We start from the raw sequence: 21,616 nt of genomic DNA on the forward strand, positions 1-21,616 counted from the left end.
GGGCAGCGCTCTAAGAGCCGAATTTAAGCTCAAACTCTGAAACAAAAACTGCTCTGGGGCCGGTTTCCCAAAGCCTTCGTAGAGCCTTCTTAACGCTACGTCATTCGTAACCCCTACGTAGAGTTCCTACTTAACATTTCGCCTGTTTCCCGAAACGTTCTTTTCTACGAATCTCTTTCGTACGTCCTACGTTGGTAAGGTTGGTCTGGAGCGCCCGCAGAGCCTTCTTAGCTCTACCGTAGGGATGTTTCAGCTCTCATTTGTGTCATTTAACTAATAAATCTGACTGTATTTCATATCAAACGGACACAGCGATGACTGTATTAAATAACAAACTGTTAAAAACGATAACTGTATATAGCGTACATATCACATTTAAAGTAAGCTATATATGTTAGCAGAATACCATTCACTCTGATTCACAAAGTGTTCAAACTATAAGTAGCCTACATAGTCATCTAACTGACTTGACAATCAGCATTAACTGATTGGATGCGATGTCCGTCAATATGAAAATAGGCTACTTTATACGTGATACACTACAGCCTACAGTCGGATCGTTTTTATCAGTTTGATATTTAATACAGTCATCGCTGTGTCCCTTTGATATGAAATACAGTCAGATTTATAAGTTTAATGACAAGTGAAGTCCCTGCGATCGCTGTGGCATCGCCAGAGATAGGCTTGGCTACTACAGACCCCCACATTTCCTTCCGTAAGCACCATGCGTAAAACGGACACGAGTGACATCCCTGTTGCGCATGGAACTGCCACAAGTCATTCATGAAGAAAATAATTGCTGGAAACAATCTTAATCTCCTCCGCTGTTTCTATATTTTTCTATAGCCTAGGCTACCTTTTTTAAATCAGTAGGCCTATAGGCTATGGTAATACGTTCGACCAAGGTTAACACTAGAACCATCGCATTGTGTTCCACACACTGCGGAGCTGCCAGCTGAGCCGGCTCAGCTGACAGCTCCGCAGTGTGCGTCGGATTCTCCGCCTCAAAACATGTAAACGTGTGAAAAAATTAATGAATAATCAATTAAAGCTTACCTTAAAATAAGTGTGCCATGTTACTGTTTATTGTATTTAGGATTTTAGCTCATTTGGACGCTGTTTGGGCCGTCTGTTTTTATTGATATAGGCCATTGGCGATATTCTACTTTCAGTTTCCTTACTGACCCACCACGAAACGTGATTATTGTTCTTAAAGATACTTAGATTATAAAGCAAGAGGTGTTAAATAAATGTTTCGGCTTAGAAGGATTTCTAGTAATCTTTTATTCGCAAAGACTTGTCATGCAGCTTCGCATGAAATAAGCAGGAAATGGAAAATCGAACTCTGAGCCATCGATTTCAGCACTGGACAGCGCAGTGTACGAGCCACGTAGGGACTGTTTCTTAAGAAGACTCCTAAGAGACCGTTCGGGAACCACGACTACAGAGGTAAACAACTTTGGTAAGTCATAACGTAGGAGTCTTCGTAGCGCGCTAAGAGATGACGTTATCGGGAAACCGGCCCCTGAGCAGGTTAGCCGTGCAGCCTCTGTTACCACGGTGATCTAGCCAGGTAAAAAGAGAGCCACCTTTCGTGATACTGAAAATTCTGGCTTTAGACCACTTTAGACTCAACAGACCTCAACAGTTTCTCTCTGATGTGTAGTTTCCATGACTCGTGAACCAATGCATGCAACTTCAGGTCTGAGTCTGTGTAAAAGCTTTTACCACATTTGCAGTAAAAATTCTTTTTCCTGACTCTTTTTTGTTTCCCTTTGCAGTTTTTGGCATGCTGGCTACTGGTAAACTTCTTTCCACATTTCTTGCAGTGATATGGTTTATGTCCAGTGTGCACTCTCATGTGAACAATACGTTGAGAGCTTTGAGCAAAGGTTTTGCCACAGAATTCACAACTGAATGGTTTTTCACCCGTGTGTACTCTCACATGCTGAACAAGCTGGTGCTTCTGTTTAAACTGCCTGTTGCATGCATGGCATTTAAAGGGCTTCTCTTCTGCCTCTGTCTCATCCACTTTGCCCCTTTCCTGTGTGAGTTTGCACGTTTTAAAATGTTTGCTATCGGAAAAGCGTTTCCCACAATTCTTACAAAAATATGGTTTTTCCCCAGTGTGCACCCTCATGTGAACAATACGAGTTGAGTTCTGAGCAAAGGTCTTGTTACAGTAATCACAACTGAACGGCTTTTCACCCGTGTGAACTCTTCTGTGCTGAACCAGCAGGTGCCTATATTCAAACTCCTTGTTGCAATCCGTACATTTGAAGGCTTTGTGCTCTTTGTGACTCTTCTCCACGTGCCTTATTAGATGTGAATCCATCCGAAAACTTTCACCACAATAGTGGCAAGACTTTTCTTCCCTCAGAGGCCGTTCCAGTTCCACGACGACTTCAGAGCTCTGATTCTGATGAGGCGACGATGGACCGTCACTTTCAATATATTCTTCGTCCAAGCTTTCGTTTACACTGGCAGTTACAGCGGTGGAAGATGTCAGCATCTCAAAGTTAGTGGTTTGTTCCGATTGTGGATGTGCATCTTCAGCATCAACCTCAAGGTCTGGACTGATGAGTTGATCCACCTGTTCCCATTTGACCTGTGCTTGCTCTTGTTCCATCTTGATGACACATGGCTCCAACGAAGGAAGCACTTCCTCAGAGACTATCTTCTGGTCTAAAAGGACAGAGGAAGACATCAGCTGTTAACTTACACGGAAGGGATTTAGTTTTTTTTAAAAGGGAAGTTGTAGCCCATTTAAAAAAAATGTAAACAAATTATTACATAATCATTCACAGCATAGCATGCATCGGTCTTAAAAAAAATAAATGTTTACACTTTTTTATAGGTCAGGTCTCCAGCACAGACATCAACGGACAGATAGTATGGTGGTTTAATGTATCACCACTGTTTATTAATCAAATACTTGATTGTAGCTATCTGTGTTTTTACTGGGGCAACAGTCAAAATACTTTAAGTTATGTTCGTGGCCATATTTGTTAAGATGTAGAACATAAAACTGCAACGTCCCCTGCCATCTGTGCCCTAACAATGAACGCTATATCAAAAGGTACTTCGACACAGTTAACTGGAAATATTGGGCATTTTCTTTTGGCAGAGACCACGTTTGGGTTTTATTTAAGTTGTCTATTTGCACTATGGAGTAAGCTACACGTGTGGACCATACTCTATAAAGGGTTTGGACGTGTCTATGCATTAGGCCTATATTTCTCCGCTATACTATTTCGGGTGTTTTTTCCTTTGTCTCCCGTCTCTAGCTTTCTAGCCTACCTCACAAGTGTAGCTCATGCGTAAATGCATAAATATAAATAACAGTAGCTGTTGGCAATCTGCTGTCAAATAGTAGTGGCACAAACCTGCTCTGTACAACATCACTCCGGGTTTTAAAACAGTCAACTGCTCAAGCTGCTTCTTCAGCTCGTCGATCTTCTTCTTCGAGCGGACAGCTTCATCCTCATACCCGGCTATCGTCTGTTCAACGAGGCCAAAGATTTCTTCCACAGCCGCTTCCAATCGCTCGTTTATGGAAGAGTTTATTAGACTTTAATATCTGTGAAAGCAAAACAGTTTTGTAAAAGCACAGAAGACAATTGACAAGTGTGTATCATGATTCACACGTATTTCACTATCCACAAACCTGTAATTTTTGACTTGCAAATATGTAGAACTTACTCTGAAAATACAAAGTCATATTTACGCATTTACGGATCTGTTTCTGCTTGTGAAAAGGGGTTTGCATATTTGTGGATTGCCTCCTGTGAGTTTGTGAGCCACATTACATTTTTACATAATTTTGTCCAACTTCTACCACCGAGATCTGTAGAACAAGCGTTACAAATGTGAAGTGCAATAATTTGTATGTGTGTAATTGTGTTTTGTAAAGTTATATCCACACAAAGAAAAAGCGATTTGCAAATATGTAGAATTTAGTCTGTAAATGTGTATTTTAATTTTGCATAATTTTTTAATTTTTTTTTAATGCAAATAGTTTCACCACAAAAAAAGACATGTCAACTCTTATTTACACATTTACAGAACCATTTCTACATGTGAAACTGGCTCTGCGCATTTGTGGATCGCTTCCTGTGCGCTCACGGAATATTGTCCCATTCGTGCCGCAGGGATCTGCAAAACGCCACCTGTAAAATGAGACCTGTATTTTGAATTCTGTACTTTAGGTGCAGTTAGACAGGTCCACCAGCAGATGGCGCACTCGCGGGGCAGCCTTTATCTATCGGCGAACCACATGGTCCCCTTGACCAATCAAAAGAGCTTGTTTAGGGGCGGCCACCTCATTGGTTCATTTGGAGGCCTGTCACACGAACAGAGGAGGGAAAAAAAGCTGTCCACAGCTCAAGCTCATTCTCGAGTTCGTCGGACATTATTCCTCGTTAGTGAGCAGGAAAGCAGCTGGCTGCAGACTAGCGGAGCTGAGTATCGGTGATAAGAGAGGTATGTTGTTATGCTGACCCACCATTATACTATCATACAGTAGTTTGTGCGCTGGTCACCTGCGAGGGTAATCAGCATTTCTTGCTAGGCTATTTAGCGAGCTAGCTGACATGTTACACACTAAGCATGATTATTTGAGTTTGTCGCCATCATTTTTAGCACACAGACATGCCGCGACCCGCGACAGGCAAAGCTTCTCCCTTTCATATAATATTTCAATACCAAGAGCCAGTAGAAGTGTAATGAGATTGTTATTAAAACATGTATATTCGTGTCACATGATTGTGTAACCTATAAGGTTTCTGTCATTCTTGTAACATATGGTATTTTTCCTCCTTTAGGAAATGCTGCTGAATCATTGACTGACTGCACTACGGACCAGCAAAGCTGTCACCATGGTGCACCTGTGGACCTAGACCATCTCCAGTTTATACTGTTACGGGACCAAACCAACTTCAGATCCCACATGCAAATCATTGGTTATGTGAAGGGTCATCTCTCTCATATCCCGGTTAAAATTACCCTATAGATATCACACTCAAGGACTAAAGGCAGTGCATTAACCCAATGCTCATTACTTGGTTACCCATGTACATTTTGCATTAGTCCATTGTATACAAGTTGGAAAATTACAGAAATAAAATAAACAAGTGAATGTATTTGAGCATATGGTTTCATGTTTTGCATGTTGATGAAGTGGGATGTTCCACTTGCTTCCACTCATGTCAGCCCTGGGAATCTCCCAGCCAATCCAGAATTTGACCATTTTAAAGCTTGTGGAAGTGCAAACGACTAAAGGACTGTACTAACAATTACCAAAGAACTGGAAACGGAGATAATTGAGTAACTGCATGCTTGACACAGACACATACGGCTAGTTTGAAAATGGTTAAGTGGTGAAAATATTGTATTTATACTGTACACATTTTATTTGTTTTAGGGGGTAATTGTTTTTTGCTGCTTGCCCTGTTCACAGGCGTTACATTGCTATGCTCGGGCACTCCTGCCTGCTTGTACAAACTGTGTGATGTCGACCACAATCTACTGCAGCTAAAACACAATGACTATGGATAACCAAATTCTGCAAATAATCTGAACTGAATCCAAACACTGTATCCTGAGGATGTATGTTTATTTGACATGTTTCTTTACTTTTTATGCATCGCTATGGACCCATTTGTGAATCTGAAATAAATTATGGATATCCCTTGAATGGCCACATAGTGTGTTGCTGTGAGTTCACTTTGTCCATGGGCCAGACCAGAAATCGGTACAATCTTGGTGCTCATGTGCACCTCTCGAATATGTATTGATGCGATATACCTTTTATATTTTAAGCTTTATGGTGGTTTTCCCCTCTTACAGCAAAAGTAAGAGCTAGTCATTGAAGGTGAGACACTGCAGGGGAATAGGATATGTTATATTTGTAGATATCATCTTGAAACTTTTCCAGTTGATTACTAGCATTAAAACAATTCGTTTTTGTGTTACCATTTGTTCAGAAATGCTTTATAAATATTCTATTCTGACTGCAGAGATGCTAATTCACGGAAAGGGGTGCATAAAGGGCAACTAGTGAGCTCTTGTAAAGCTGTTGGGAAAGTCCTAAGCCCTCAATTAATTAACATGCTGAAAATTGCTTTTAATTTAAAGGCTCTATCCATCCTGGCTTTATCCAACATCTATATTTTGGTTTGATTTTGCTTTTGCAAATGTTCACAAAATAAGTCACTGTATCCTGAGGATGGATGTTTATTTGACATGTTTCTTTACTTTTTGGCATTGCTATGGACCTATTTGTGAATCTGAAATAAAGAATGATTGGTAGGGTGAGTTGCCCTAATGTGGGACACTTTTTGCAATTTCAATTTATGTACGATATTAACATATGAAGCCAATATATTTGACCCATACATGATACCATTCTGAAATCCCCAAGATGTTGGCTAATTAAAAGAGAAGAAATAATTCAGATATCATACTCAGAGAAGTGATGGCACGTATATTAGTGGTCCATGTGCAAAATTGCTCAAGAAAAGGTGTTTGCTTTAATCTGGGACAGTGTGTCGCTCTAATCTGGGACAGTCTGTATTATGCAGAAAAAAACAATATCCCCTTAACTAATTCAAATCAAACGTATCTGCTAACACTCATGGTCTTAGGTACATTACTCAGGTTTGATGGTTTCAATTTGAACAATACTTTTCTTGCACTGGCTTCATGTCCCAACTCTGCGCTTTGCCATTATAGCCTGACCTGTAATACATTGCATTGAGTTAACATAGGACATGAGAAAATTACTATTTCCTAGGCACAGGGTTTAGTTAATTTCTATTTGCTTCAGGGATGCTTTCTTTATAAGAGTATTAGACCTGTAAACCTTGAATAAAATTCATATTGCACATTTGATTTTCCTGCATGTGTATTTCCCCAATTTAAATGACTGTCCCAGATTAGGCAAATCATGCTGTCCCACTCTTGGAAACACCTTTCCGAATGTGGGACAGCTACAGATTGATTGAAGATGAAAAACAACTTAAAACATTTTCCCAATATCATTGCATACTTTGATGCATAGTTGTATCATAAACATAATCTGATAACAAATGGCAACATTGTTTTGTTAATGAAAAATGTATAGCCTTAGCATTGAGTTCCTCTTAAACCATGTCACTGTCCTTTGTCTGGACTTCACATGGTTTACTTCCTTTTTGACTCCCTTATCTTTAAAATCAAAATTGTAAATTCATGTGATTTCAATCACAGGGAACCCCTGCTTGGATTTGACAACAATATTATCTATTTACATGTGTTAGAAATAAAAGATAAATGCTCTAGACTTTAGGTGTCCCACATTAGGCAGTGTCCCACATTAGGGCAACTCACCCTACCAATCATTCTTTATTTCAGATTCACAAATAGGTCCATAGCAATGCCAAAAAGTAAAGAAACATGTCAAATAAACATCCATCCTCAGGATACAGTGACTTATTTTGTGAACATTTGCAAAAGCAAAATCAAACCAAAATATAGATGTTGGATAAAGCCAGGATGGATAGAGCCTTTAAATTAAAAGCAATTTTCAGCATGTTAATTAATTGAGGGCTTAGGACTTTCCCAACAGCTTTACAAGAGCTCACTAGTTGCCCTTTATGCACCCCTTTCCGTGAATTAGCATCTCTGCAGTCAGAATAGAATATTTATAAAGCATTTCTGAACAAATGGTAACACAAAAACGAATTGTTTTAATGCTAGTAATCAACTGGAAAAGTTTCAAGATGATATCTACAAATATAACATATCCTATTCCCCTGCAGTGTCTCACCTTCAATGACTAGCTCTTACTTTTGCTGTAAGAGGGGAAAACCACCATAAAGCTTAAAATATAAAAGGTATATCGCATCAATACATATTCGAGAGGTGCACATGAGCACCAAGATTGTACCGATTTCTGGTCTGGCCCATGGACAAAGTGAACTCACAGCAACACACTATGTGGCCATTCAAGGGATATCCATAATTTATTTCAGATTCACAAATGGGTCCATAGCGATGCATAAAAAGTAAAGAAACATGTCAAATAAACATACATCCTCAGGATACAGTGTTTGGATTCAGTTCAGATTATTTGCAGAATTTGGTTATCCATAGTCATTGTGTTTTAGCTGCAGTAGATTGTGGTCGACATCACACAGTTTGTACAAGCAGGCAGGAGTGCCCGAGCATAGCAATGTAACGCCTGTGAACAGGGCAAGCAGCAAAAAACAATTACCCCCTAAAACAAATAAAATGTGTACAGTATAAATACAATATTTTCACCACTTAACCATTTTCAAACTAGCCGTATGTGTCTGTGTCAAGCATGCAGTTACTCAATTATCTCCGTTTCCAGTTCTTTGGTAATTGTTAGTACAGTCCTTTAGTCGTTTGCACTTCCACAAGCTTTAAAATGGTCAAATTCTGGATTGGCTGGGAGATTCCCAGGGCTGACATGAGTGGAAGCAAGTGGAACATCCCACTTCATCAACATGCAAAACATGAAACCATATGCTCAAATACATTCACTTGTTTATTTTATTTCTGTAATTTTCCAACTTGTATACAATGGACTAATGCAAAATGTACATGGGTAACCAAGTAATGAGCATTGGGTTAATGCACTGCCTTTAGTCCTTGAGTGTGATATCTATAGGGTAATTTTAACCGGGATATGAGAGAGATGACCCTTCACATAACCAATGATTTGCATGTGGGATCTGAAGTTGGTTTGGTCCCGTAACAGTATAAACTGGAGATGGTCTAGGTCCACAGGTGCACCATGGTGACAGCTTTGCTGGTCCGTAGTGCAGTCAGTCAATGATTCAGCAGCATTTCCTAAAGGAGGAAAAATACCATATGTTACAAGAATGACAGAAACCTTATAGGTTACACAATCATGTGACACGAATATACATGTTTTAATAACAATCTCATTACACTTCTACTGGCTCTTGGTATTGAAATATTATATGAAAGGGAGAAGCTTTGCCTGTCGCGGGTCGCGGCATGTCTGTGTGCTAAAAATGATGGCGACAAACTCAAATAATCATGCTTAGTGTGTAACATGTCAGCTAGCTCGCTAAATAGCCTAGCAAGAAATGCTGATTACCCTCGCAGGTGACCAGCGCACAAACTACTGTATGATAGTATAATGGTGGGTCAGCATAACAACATACCTCTCTTATCACCGATACTCAGCTCCGCTAGTCTGCAGCCAGCTGCTTTCCTGCTCACTAACGAGGAATAATGTCCGACGAACTCGAGAATGAGCTTGAGCTGTGGACAGCTTTTTTTCCCTCCTCTGTTCGTGTGACAGGCCTCCAAATGAACCAATGAGGTGGCCGCCCCTAAACAAGCTCTTTTGATTGGTCAAGGGGACCATGTGGTTCGCCGATAGATAAAGGCTGCCCCGCGAGTGCGCCATCTGCTGGTGGACCTGTCTAACTGCACCTAAAGTACAGAATTCAAAATACAGGTCTCATTTTACAGGTGGCGTTTTGCAGATCCCTGCGGCACGAATGGGACAATATTCCGTGAGCGCACAGGAAGCGATCCACAAATGCGCAGAGCCAGTTTCACATGTAGAAATGGTTCTGTAAATGTGTAAATAAGAGTTGACATGTCTTTTTTTGTGGTGAAACTATTTGCATTAAAAAAAAATTAAAAAATTATGCAAAATTAAAATACACATTTACAGACTAAATTCTACATATTTGCAAATCGCTTTTTCTTTGTGTGGATATAACTTTACAAAACACAATTACACACATACAAATTATTGCACTTCACATTTGTAACGCTTGTTCTACAGATCTCGGTGGTAGAAGTTGGACAAAATTATGTAAAAATGTAATGTGGCTCACAAACTCACAGGAGGCAATCCACAAATATGCAAACCCCTTTTCACAAGCAGAAACAGATCCGTAAATGCGTAAATATGACTTTGTATTTTCAGAGTAAGTTCTACATATTTGCAAGTCAAAAATTACAGGTTTGTGGATAGTGAAATACGTGTGAATCATGATACACACTTGTCAATTGTCTTCTGTGCTTTTACAAAACTGTTTTGCTTTCACAGATATTAAAGTCTAATAAACTCTTCCATACTCGTTAATCTCATGGACATATAAAGAAACCTGCAGTCTGAGTCGTCGCGTCCCCGCCATCACTGAGCACCATGGACATAAGAGCTGAGCGCACCACGGGATAAAATTACCTCTACGGAACGTCAAATCTCCTAACGTTGCCTCCTTTAGCCTACTTAACCTTTGTGGAAAACCTCATCGGGTCAAGGAGAGATGAAAAGATGCTTTCTTTCGAACATAGGAAAGGACACAGTTAAAAATTAAATCTACTCCGCGTTTCCTAACCGACGTCTTCTTCTTTTTCCTGTTTAAATATCCAAAACAGGAAGAAGAAGAAGAAGAAGAAGAAGAAGAAGAAGAAGAAGAAGAAGAAGAAGAAGAAGAAGAAGAAGAAGAAGAAGAAGAAGAAGAAGAAGAAGAAGAAGAAGATCAGTCCATCCTATTTCCATATGAATAATACAGTGGTCGTTATAAAACCAGGACAGTTTTTATAGTCCCAGTCTGGTTCTCAATGGGATTTAGAAGGCAACATGTGTTCCAAGGTTTTAACAGCATGGATTGACATACAGCGCTGAACAAAATCTTAAAACCGGGGGAAAATGGCAAAGTATTGTATTATCTTCTGGGAGAAGCCTGTGTCATTTCCAATTAAGAAAAAACTTGCTGGTTGAATAAAAGTAAGTTTAAGTCAACATTTGCCAGGGGTATGAATAATTTCAAGCATGACTAGCTGTGTGCTCCATTTTTTTCATTTTGATCGGCTGGAATGACTGATCTCGGCTCTGCTGTGTGTCAGGATCCCACTATTGCTGAGGGGGAAAACATCTCTCCTGAGAGACTTCAGAGCATCTCACTGTGAAACATAAAAGAACATTTGCTGACTCATATTTTGTGATTTACTCAAGCTCTCGAATACAAACAGGTTGTTTTTGCTCCACTCATTCCTGGCTGTCAGTCATGTTTCATTGTCTGCCTTAATCTCTACTTAAGTCAGAACATCTTGAATACCTTGAAAACTTTGCAAGATTCTGTTCTCTCTTTTCATCCTTCACTCAATTACAAAAACAAGTTCTCTATTCGAATGTAAATGTGAATTGCAGTGGTGGAAGTAATACTTAGATCCTATAAGTCAAAGTGTCAATACCACAAAGTAAAAGTACAAAAGCATTATAACTGCAGCTGGTAAAGGTGGGAATACTTTTTCTTCTGGCCCCCTCTGCAACCGTACAAGGCTGACTTATGCTACAGGGACATCTCCCCTTAACTCCTTAAAATGACTGTGCTGACCACCAGCTCCATAAGGTAACAGAATAACTATGCTCAAAAAATCAAATAATTTAATAATTCATTAAATTAATGGTCTAACGGAGACATTGAGCACAAGCCTCTTCCAATGAGAAGTTTATTGGTTTGCAAAGTTTTTACAAAAACATGAGGAAAGAAAAACTTTTAGAGAGCTATAACAAAATGGTAGAATGTACTGCTTTCATCTAAACAATAGTCCAGTGCATAGCCTCAATAAAATGCAAAATCAGGGTAATCTAAGATATTTCGGGAACTTTCATCATGTCGCAAGTGCTCCTGGTTTTTGTGGAGCAGGAAAGCAGCAGGTCACACGGCCGACACAATGTCTGTTAACATGAAAGACTTTCACTAGATCAAAGTGAGAGAACACGACGGTGATCCTGCAGACTTGGTACATCCCGAAAAAAAAAATCAAACCAAAATGATTGCGGTTAAAAAGAAAAAAATCTTTGATGAGATATTCGTTTCACACATTCCGTCACGTCACAAGGAAGTAGGCTACATAGATGTGACATTTGCACATGTTGGAAACACTTTCATCATTACAAAACTTTTTCAAGATCCCTTCATATAAACAGCAAACAATAGTACAAATACAGTAGGTATGATGTTAACCACACACAACCCTGCTGGTTACACTGTAATAAATAGAAAATAAATGATAACCACACATTACATCAGGAACAGATCATTTGTTCTATATCTAGGAGGACACTTTGTACTGTAAATGTAGCCGGTTTCACAATGACCATCTAGGTTTTAGCACTTTTGAGAAAGTCATTGTCGTTCCACCTGGAGGGAAAGAGCTTGGTTTAGATACTAATATTTTTTTTTGTGCATCCTAATTTTAACATGTTCAAAGGACCTAAATTTGGTCAAATCTAATATTCATAAATATTAAGTTATAAAATAAAGGGTAAACACCCCAAAGGATGTCTGATACAGTATAGGTGAGCAGGGGGAAAGAAAGAGCATGCTTGACTGGAGCAAAAACTGGCAATTAATACCTCAATCTTTCGTGTATACAAAATGCCAGTTAGGCCTACTACCTTACATTTTTTACTCAACAGGTAAAGTGGATTCTAAATAAACATGGTAAATATGAACACCTGGATATTTATCATCAGATTACAATCAAAAGGAGAATAACATTCAGTTTTCAGCAGTTTCTTTTAAAGGATTGAAGAACAATTTTAAGTCATTTCTATTGCTCTTCAAAATACAAGGGATCATTAGGAGATCAGGAACTAGGAAGGCTGTCATTCCAGGAAGAAATATTTTGCATTGAGGTTTTCAGAGCCGAATACTGAAAATGTTGGTTTTACCGGAATTATAAGCAGTTGCGAGTAACTTAGTGAGCAAGACCTTTTTTCTCCAAAGTGCACTAGTACCAAATGAGTGAGCTTGAGTATCCTGCCAGCCTGAACAGCACCCACTGCTCGTAAAAACAACTGGAATAGAGTCTCAAAAATGTATTCACTTATGTAGCGCAAATAACACTTGTACAGCTCAGCTTCCTGCACTCACACATACAAAACTCTCCCTGATTTGAGCCCTTATTTCAGGACGTTTTGAACTGATCATCTCCCTCCCCCATAATTGCTAGCAACAAAACTACTGCTGTCGATGCTAAATGCTGTATTTAACAAACAACTTGTTTCCAAATCGATGAAACACACTCCATATTTATGGTCATATTCTTTACTTTAGTAAAAGGAATTGTAACAATATAAATGGATGGTCCCTTATTAATAAGAATTACACAAAAACACACCCTGTCAACACGATTACACATTATTCGTTCACACTTGTTCCCTTGTAATACTGAAGTAATGATACATTGCAACAGCACACAACCTTTCAAACTGCACTTCTCTCTGCCCCCTCAAACCAAACTGTACTGAAATACTGACCAAAATAAACTAGTGCTTGCCAGGTGAAAGACGAGGAACTGAGGAAGGAAGCTTCATTAGTGTGAGCAATGGTCTGCATCAATTAATTAGTGCCCTGTAGTTAAGTAAATGCACCTGCTCTGCACAGATGTCATGGCTTACTCCAACATTCACAGCACCAAAAGGTGATGAGAAAATCTCTGTTGTGTCAAAAACGTAATGATAATTCTGTGCAGCCTACTGAAACAATCTACCAATTACAGCGCTTTGCTTCTTTGCCCTGTTGAGCTGCTAAAACAAATATGGAAACCAACTCATGATTGCGTTAAGTGTAGGCATTCAATTATCTGTTTGATTTGAATGACAACATCTGCCTCAAGAGACGATGGACACTTCTCCAACCTGGTTCAAGTTGTCATCTTTTTTTCATTTCCTAATAGGTCAGCCTTGAGGGTTGTTTATAAGAAGTACAAGTTGTAAATAATGACTTTATTCATGTTTAAAAACTAATTTACTAAATCATACAATTATATGCTGTTAAAAAAGGAACAACATATGGGTTGACAGGTTGATAATCCCTTTGGCCAATGACACTAGCCTCGTCTTTTGAGTTTTCCATGCAGACCACTTTCACAAGTGAACTGACTTCTTATAAAATATGGGAAATTTAGAATACTTTATCAATTATCATTGGTACCCAATTTAAAAAGAAAACGCAAAAGAAATGTTTCAATATCTGGCAACCCAATTTTTTTTTCATTGCTTGTAATTGATATATAAAAACGTAAGTGAATGATTAAGTATTTTTTTTTTAAAAAGCCATTAATTACATCTTTATTGAACCCAGAAATCTCTGAATTTAAATGATTTCCTTATTCCACTGTAAAACTTGAGTTAGCATCGTTATACTGTATGAGGTGTAAACAGAGAACCTTACGACGTATTAAAACAGTGAGTTTATTCCTCTACTTCAACTGCTGGCTGCATTACACAAGCACGTAAACGGTTTATAACGTCTGCCTGCTGCCTCACTATATCTTCTATGCTAATATAGAAACAGGAACACATTCAAAATACCATCAGGATCTGGCTCTGTTTCCAAAATGTGAGTTAGGTTTAGTTTGCTCTTAGCCAGTTTCTTCTCTTCATGTACCACAGTGAGTGTTTTCAGATGAGGTTTGTAATAACAGAAAATCTGTCAGTCCGACAGTGGAGTGTCTAGTTTTCAAAATCCTCGAACAGCTGCAGTGATCAATACGAAGAACGGAGTGTACAACAAGGGATGCTTTCCAATACATCTTGTGATGGTATAATCCTAATTTTTTGGTGAATGTAGGTCGTTGAGACTGCAGCATGTTACCATGACAACTAGGATAAACCCAAGAGGGAGGGCAGGGAAGTGTATACAGAGTTGGAGATGCATCAGCAGAGAGAGAAAAAAAAGGGTGTAATGTTGTGCGCACTGTTGTTATCAGAACATTGAGTTAGAAATATATACTGCAACAACAACTGAAAGCATCAAATAAGCTGTAACAATCCATACCAGTTTGTTTATCCAAAATTAATATTACATTTCCGCTCTTATCGGAATTAGTCAAGACTCAAATTTTTGGGGGCTAAAAACTTTTCACACACTATGCTGCACTTGCAGCTTGATCAACATGCATTTTCCAGTTCAGCCAAAAATGTTGGGATTTTTCTTTTTTATAAATCCACAACTTGTAGGTTAAAGTCAGCAAATTTGGAGATTCCTACCCATAACAGTTTGTTGTTGTGTTAGCTACTATTTGCAGAATAGTTTTTTTACCTTCAAGTAACTGGTTTCAGTAACATTTGAGTTATTTTGCCGTCTTGGAAAGTTCACCACACCTGGCTGCATCTGTATCACCATCCCTTAAGGATTCAACATAAATTTAAAAAATTAAGGTGCTATTAATGAGTCGTGAGGTATCTGTCAAAACTGGGGCTACAATGGGCAAAAACGTGCAGAATGAGGCAAACACATTCAACCTCAAAGCATCATCGTACCAGATCCTGGTTAAATCGAAAGGAATGGAAAGAAGTAAATGAAATGTATCAGAAGAACTCTTAACTTGTGGCCCATCGGAGCCTTATTCCAGTCGCTATGCTGCTGAAGTGTTGCATGATGGGTTATGATAACCTAACAGGGGTTTGTGTGTGTATGTGGTAATCTGTGATCAAGTCCCTGCTTCACACACACACACACGACTCACAGAGTAGCAGGAGGAATGGGAAGTTAACCGAGCTTGGTGATCTGTAGATCTCCTTGTATCCGTACCGTGTCGATTGAGGGCAAAGATTTTACTTTGTGATAAAAGTCAAAGAGCGCGTGTCCGTCCACGAATATCCGGAACCTCTGGTGCTCGCAGTGGATCTCAATCTGCAGGAAGAGGAAGAAGGAAAAAGATGGAAGAGGAAGAGAGAACACCAGATTAGCCTAAATAGATTACAGTTCAATCTTATAATCACTCCATAAAGGAACAAGGACATTAATGTTGGAGCATCAAAGGAAATTAAAGAAATACTTCAATCCTTTGGGAGATAATTTTAATTGAGAGTTAGATGAGAAAATCTGTAGGGTAAATATGAAGCTATACAACCAGGAGACCATTAGCATTGCTTAGCACAAACGCTAGAGCCATGGAAACAGTTGGCCGGGCTCCGTACAACAACAGTAACAAAACCTTGCTCACTATCTGTATCTAAGACAAAGTGTAAAAATGACACCAGCCATTTCCCCAGTGCTAAGAAAATAAGCCATTGGCTGTATCGTATTTGACTGACAGACGAGAAGATTAATATCAATGTCATACCTGTCAGCAAGAAAACTTTCACCATTTTACTAACACTCTTTTGAGAGTAAACTGTACTTCTACTCTATTCTTCTACTTCTACTTTTTTAATGTGTTTTAACGTGCACCAAAACTACAATACTCAAACACTGTTTGTAGCTGAACACTGTGAATCTCATCAAACTACAAGAATGCAATGATGTGAACATCTCTCTGGATGGTTTGGATGAGAAAACAACAACATGTAAGGATGGTTTTGCTGAACAAACCAGCCTCCATTGCCCTAAAACCACAGCACATCATGTGTTCATCATCCATATGAGCCTGCGGTCTATTTTGACAGCACTCTGCATGACGGCCCTTAATCTGCATCCCCCTGCCTGTGACAGTCATGACTGTGCTGACCTGCTCTGTCATGCTCCGAACACAAACAATGACACGTTAAATCAGGAAGCTGACATTACATAACCACACGCAGGGATCACCTCTAAAAAATAGGCCAAACATGGTGGTTGATATTGTGTCTTCTGTTGTCTCAATTTAATATGTGTGTTTTGTTAAGGAATTTAGCTCCAAGGCTTATTTCTTCTTTTAGGAATGATATATTTGTTTTACTTTAATAGCAGAGTTCTATTCTAAGGGAGTTCACTTGGATTGAAAACACGTCATCCTATATTTTCAGTGGAACACCACATGTGTTTTAGCCAGGTGCATATTCAGAGTTATTAGAGCGTACATTACAGACCTAACATGTCCTTGGGTCTCATGAGAATTATTCATCATGCATGATGTTCTGCTGCCCAACCCCCCGCCCCCATAAACAGATGATGCTAACAGACCACTGCACAACACACAGTCTGTATTTACATTACATGGATATGCTACATGGAAAACATTTCCTGTTAAGTCTCTTATTTCTCCATGTCTTGTTGTGACGTTATTATCCCTTCACAACGGGACTTTAAAAGGACATTTCCAACATTACAAAGGAAAGAAAATCGTTTTTGCATGTTTTAGACTATTTACTATGAATCTCGTATACGTCATATTCCTGCTGGGAGTCAAACAGACAATTATTTTCATTATCGATTCTGCCAAATGTTTTTTCTTAAGTTTTTAACCTATAAAGTTTTAGAAAAGAAATCCCAATCCAGAGCACTGACATCCTCTAATAGTCTGTTTTGAATGCCAGTGTAAAAGCTTAAACAAAATAATTTTGTAGTGATATAAAACGGAGAAATGTATGTGGGTACTGTTTGATCTGGTAGATGTTTTTAGATTTGTTTTCTTCGTCTTAGATTAGACTGTACAAAGGTATTAAATAAGAGAGTATGATCTGTATCAATGCTTTTACATCTCTATGTTATGTACCTGTGCCTCCAAAACAATGAGAAAGTATACAGGGCCAAAGCGTGCAGGCCATCCCCAATTTAAACTATTATTACAACTTGGCCAACTTTTTTGATGATATAGGTCGCTCTGTGGATTTATTTGCAAAACAACTTGTCTAATCTTCTGACCACTTCTGTTTGCTTGCCTCTATGGACTCTTGTTGTGTCTTAGCGTGTAGAACAGAGAAATCCTAGAAATAATGGCAAAGTTAGATCCAATGGATAGATAAGATGCAGGTCAACTGTGAGCATTATAATGAAAAAGAACAGCGCCCGTATCAGGTCAAAGGAGGACGGACACAGAGGAACAGAAGAACCAACAAAGAAGACTGTGAATAATTTAATACTTCAAGCTGGATCTTTACTTTACCCTAAAAGGCTGATCGGGGATGAAGGGAAAGTAGGAGGTGGACGCCTCCTCCCCAATCCATTTCCCGGAGACGCGGGCGCTGCGTAGAAACTGGCGGTCAGTGAAGCGCACGCTCAGCTTCAGGGCCACGTCATACGGAGGCTCCTCTTTCTCAGAGTCCCTTCCACAGGTCAGGCTCACGTCAAAGCTGTGGGGTGTGAAGGAGGGGAGTGGGGGAGGGGAGGGGGGTTAACATATGAGTCCAATAACTAATCTGGGATGAGTCAAATGTATAATTCTGCTGTGCAAGACCAAAACGAATTGTGTGTTAATTATGCATAATCCCTGCTGCTGCTAGGTTTTGTTTACCACCGCTCCTCTTCTCTCATCCTGCAGCTGTGTCGTTTACACACACACACACACACACACACACACACACACACACACACACACACACACACACACACACAACCCGTCTTTGTGTGAGTGAGTGGACATAACAGTCACTCACTCACTTGCTGAGAACTGAGGTGCAACAGAGAGGGAAAACAGCTGTGTATTGTGAGAAGATGACCTTTGGCATTAGAAACCGTGCCACCAGCAGCAGCAGCAGCCACTGAACATGATGAAGTCATAACGGGAGGGTTTATTCCAAGTTCCACACAAGTTTCCATGTAGGGTAAGGACGGAGGACACACCCAAAAAAGCTCATATAGCTGCACTAGCTCATATTTTTTCCCTTTTTTCCCCACTTTTCTTTCTCCTTGGTGGTTGGGGGAACGCCCTGTTTCTGGCTGCCCACGCATCATTATTCAGTGTGTCATGAAGTGCCTGTGCAAAGTCCTAGGAACAAAAATCTCTCAAATCCCCTAGCATGCACATGGTTGACATAAGCCTGTTGAGATAAATCCATAGGCTCCAGGTGAGGAGGTTGTCCGCATGCATTGTTGAGTGTTATTGTTATCTTAGCCTACCTGTCTGCTACCAGGTCGACAATGCCCATCACTAAGATCTTCTTCCCTGGCCGCATGCCGCCACGGATGCGCCCGCTGAATGGCACTGTCTATAAAAAAGTACAGTGAATGTATTAGGCATAGCACGGAGCGAGCATCAAACAAGGACACAAGGGAGAGCGTTTCTTTCATACCAGGAGACGCGATGGATCCTCCTTGTCAGGTGAGATGATGCCGGGGTTCCCCAGCGAATCGTCCAGGTGGTCATTCTCCACATTCTTCAACACCAGTGACACAAAAAGACAGGACGCAAACTGTCATTTAATGCTACTACAGGTAGGAAATAATACACTCAAAAAACACCCAAAATAGGGCTGCAGGCTGCCTGATCATGAATGAATACAACACAGCATGGTCTTATATGCGGCAGTTCGAAACAATGACGAGGTGGCAGCAGAGCAGAGGAGCTGTCATGTTGCTAGCAGGGGCTCCTGTCTCGATCGGGTCATACGAGAGATTGTTAATTAGCCCCGTGCACTTCCTAAATAGAAATTGCGCACGTTCAGAGAGCACCGTCCGATAGAGCCTATCCATTTCACCCCGGGCCGTGTTGGATTTCCCATTTTCTCCATCACGGCTTGGGATGCAAGAGGAGTCGCCTGACGCTCTCGATGCGCTGCGCACGTCGCTCCGCGTTTACAAAAAGCGTCGGATAGCCTAATCGACATAACGGTGCGCTTGGATCAAAACCTCGGGCGTTTTGCACAGAAAATAAATAGCAACACACCAAACCCCCCACACATATCGGTTCCCATGGATCCCCCAAAATACTCACTATCGCGTCCTTTTCCGCTGCCTGCACCGCCATCTTGAGCAGAATTGCATAGGATGCTTATTACAGCCCTGCCGGGGAGCGTACGGTGGGTGGTGTGTCAGCGTCGTGGCACTGACTCAGGAGGAGGATATTCCTGTTCCTGGGTCTCCGGGTCTGACCGGTCCTGACAGCGCAGTCACCTATAGTAGGCCTAGCCTAGAACACCCCCCTCTTTCCGCTCCCACCGGCTGTCTCTGAAATGGGTGGATATCTGCTGACGTATGCTTTATAATAATTAGAGACGAAAAGCTTAATCTCCGTCTGTTGGAGAGGGCTAATCAGACAGATTTCCCTCAACCCTCCACCCAATTAAGCAAAGGGCTGTTTGGGCTTTTTATTATTTCCAGAACAGAACTACAATCTAGCCAAAAACTGGTTGAGTAGGCTAACCAGTCTGCAATTTTAGTGTGACACAGTGTGGCTCTGGCCTAATTGGCCACAGTGTGCAGCAGACTCAATGCTTCTGTATGCCTATAATAAAACAATACCGGGGCTTTAAACGCACCGTTTTCGGCCTAAATAGACTCGTAGACATTAGTAAGTAATTAGTAAGTAGACATTCACATTGTCTCCCTCGCATTGACTGTTGCACAAACATCCCCCTCCCTGACTGTTTTTCTATCTGTCAATCAATCCCTGTGTAATTGCAACTGCCCCCTCTTGTCTCTTCCTCTCTATCTGTGAGTGTCTCATTCAGGCTGGTTTAGTTTTGTCCATTCTGCCCCTCAGTGGACATTTAAAGGCATTACAAGCTGACTTAAATTTCCATATATGGTTGATGCATTCGCCAATTAAATTGCTCTTAAAGCAGTGTATGTTAGGGATTTGAAATTGTATCCCACAAGTAAACGATCAAAGTAAAGGCATAAAACGCTTGACTTAAAGATAAGGCTAGATTGAAAAACATTATTAGCATAATTCATGTGTTATCTTTCCTGAGCAGTAGGACAATTACAAGGTGAACACATTATTACCCCCCTACACGATGGCTAAAAAAAAGGATAAGTTTTCCTTACGTTAATCTTAATGTATGCAGCAACACACATAATATTCAATTCTGCAAATCATTTGTAATCAATCACTGAGCCTGTATACTGTACGTCTCAATCATAGCCAAAATAAGTTTTGGTAGATCTTTAACTTTATGCCTACTCAAGTAAATGAGTGGCTTTCCTCCTTTTAACACCATTGATTAAAGTCCTTATTCAGTCTTGTATGTTACATAATAATGATCTGTTGTGTTCTTCCTCTTGTGGTTGATATGGGAACTACACCCTGATCTTAACCCATACTTTGAAAATAACCCCTAAACTAATTGTATCATTAATCCTTTTTACAGAGTTTTGATGAGAGAGGAAATGTCAAAACACCCCTGGGATGGATGAGCTGAAACCCTTTCTTTATGAACCCACCTGATACCATGCACGACTTGAGTAAGTAAAGGGGAAAATGCAATGGAACAAGACCCATTAAAACAGACACATACTACTGAAGGTGAAGGCCCTTGCTAAATGAGATAACTGCATGCTATCAGTCACTCCTCCAGGCCTACAATTAAGTGTAGGGCTACATTGAATATAATACTGTGAAATAGAAATAGTATGAAAGATGCATAATGTAACATGATCACATGACGTATCAAATAGTATTGTACAAATAGTAAATTAAGAAGGTTCCCCCGTTTCCACATCAGTTTCATAACTTCCCCTAAAACATCAAATAAACCATTTATAAACAATTTGACTAATTGTAAAAAAAATAAAAATAATAACCTCATCACTGCATATCAAATTACGTTTCCAAATTTGGTAACACTTTACAATAAGGTACACAAAATTGTAGTACCTTGGCTACTACATAGATATGTGTTACCTACTAGCCTACATAGTTTTTTTTTGTGTGTGCTACCAAACACATACGATGAACCATCCTG

At 39.9% G+C, this 21,616-nt stretch overlaps 2 protein-coding genes across 2 annotated transcripts; both read right to left on the reverse strand.

Moving 5' to 3' along the window:
- Positions 1-1,101: 1,101 nt before the first annotated feature.
- On the reverse strand, positions 1,102-15,194 carry LOC307257612 (uncharacterized protein; the record flags this gene model as incomplete). The annotated part of the gene is made up of 3 exons (XM_080036870.1): positions 1,102-2,685; positions 3,387-3,546; positions 15,111-15,194. 3 exons carry the CDS (start codon positions 15,192-15,194, stop codon positions 1,616-1,618), a joined length of 1,314 nt encoding a protein of 437 aa, XP_079892996.1. The 3' UTR covers positions 1,102-1,615.
- Positions 11,513-19,677, reverse strand: lgalslb (lectin, galactoside-binding-like b; the record flags this gene model as incomplete). The annotated part of the gene is made up of 5 exons (XM_080036871.1): positions 11,513-15,704; positions 17,878-18,064; positions 18,831-18,919; positions 19,004-19,123; positions 19,645-19,677. The coding sequence occupies 5 exons, from the start codon at positions 19,675-19,677 to the stop codon at positions 15,561-15,563; spliced, it is 573 nt and encodes a 190-aa protein (XP_079892997.1). The 3' UTR covers positions 11,513-15,560.
- Between the last annotated feature and the right edge of the window lie 1,939 nt (positions 19,678-21,616).

The sequence above is a fragment of the Ammodytes marinus genome (genome assembly GCF_949987685.1).
Source record: "Ammodytes marinus genome assembly, chromosome: 11".
Taxonomy (NCBI): Eukaryota; Metazoa; Chordata; class Actinopteri; order Uranoscopiformes; family Ammodytidae; genus Ammodytes; species Ammodytes marinus.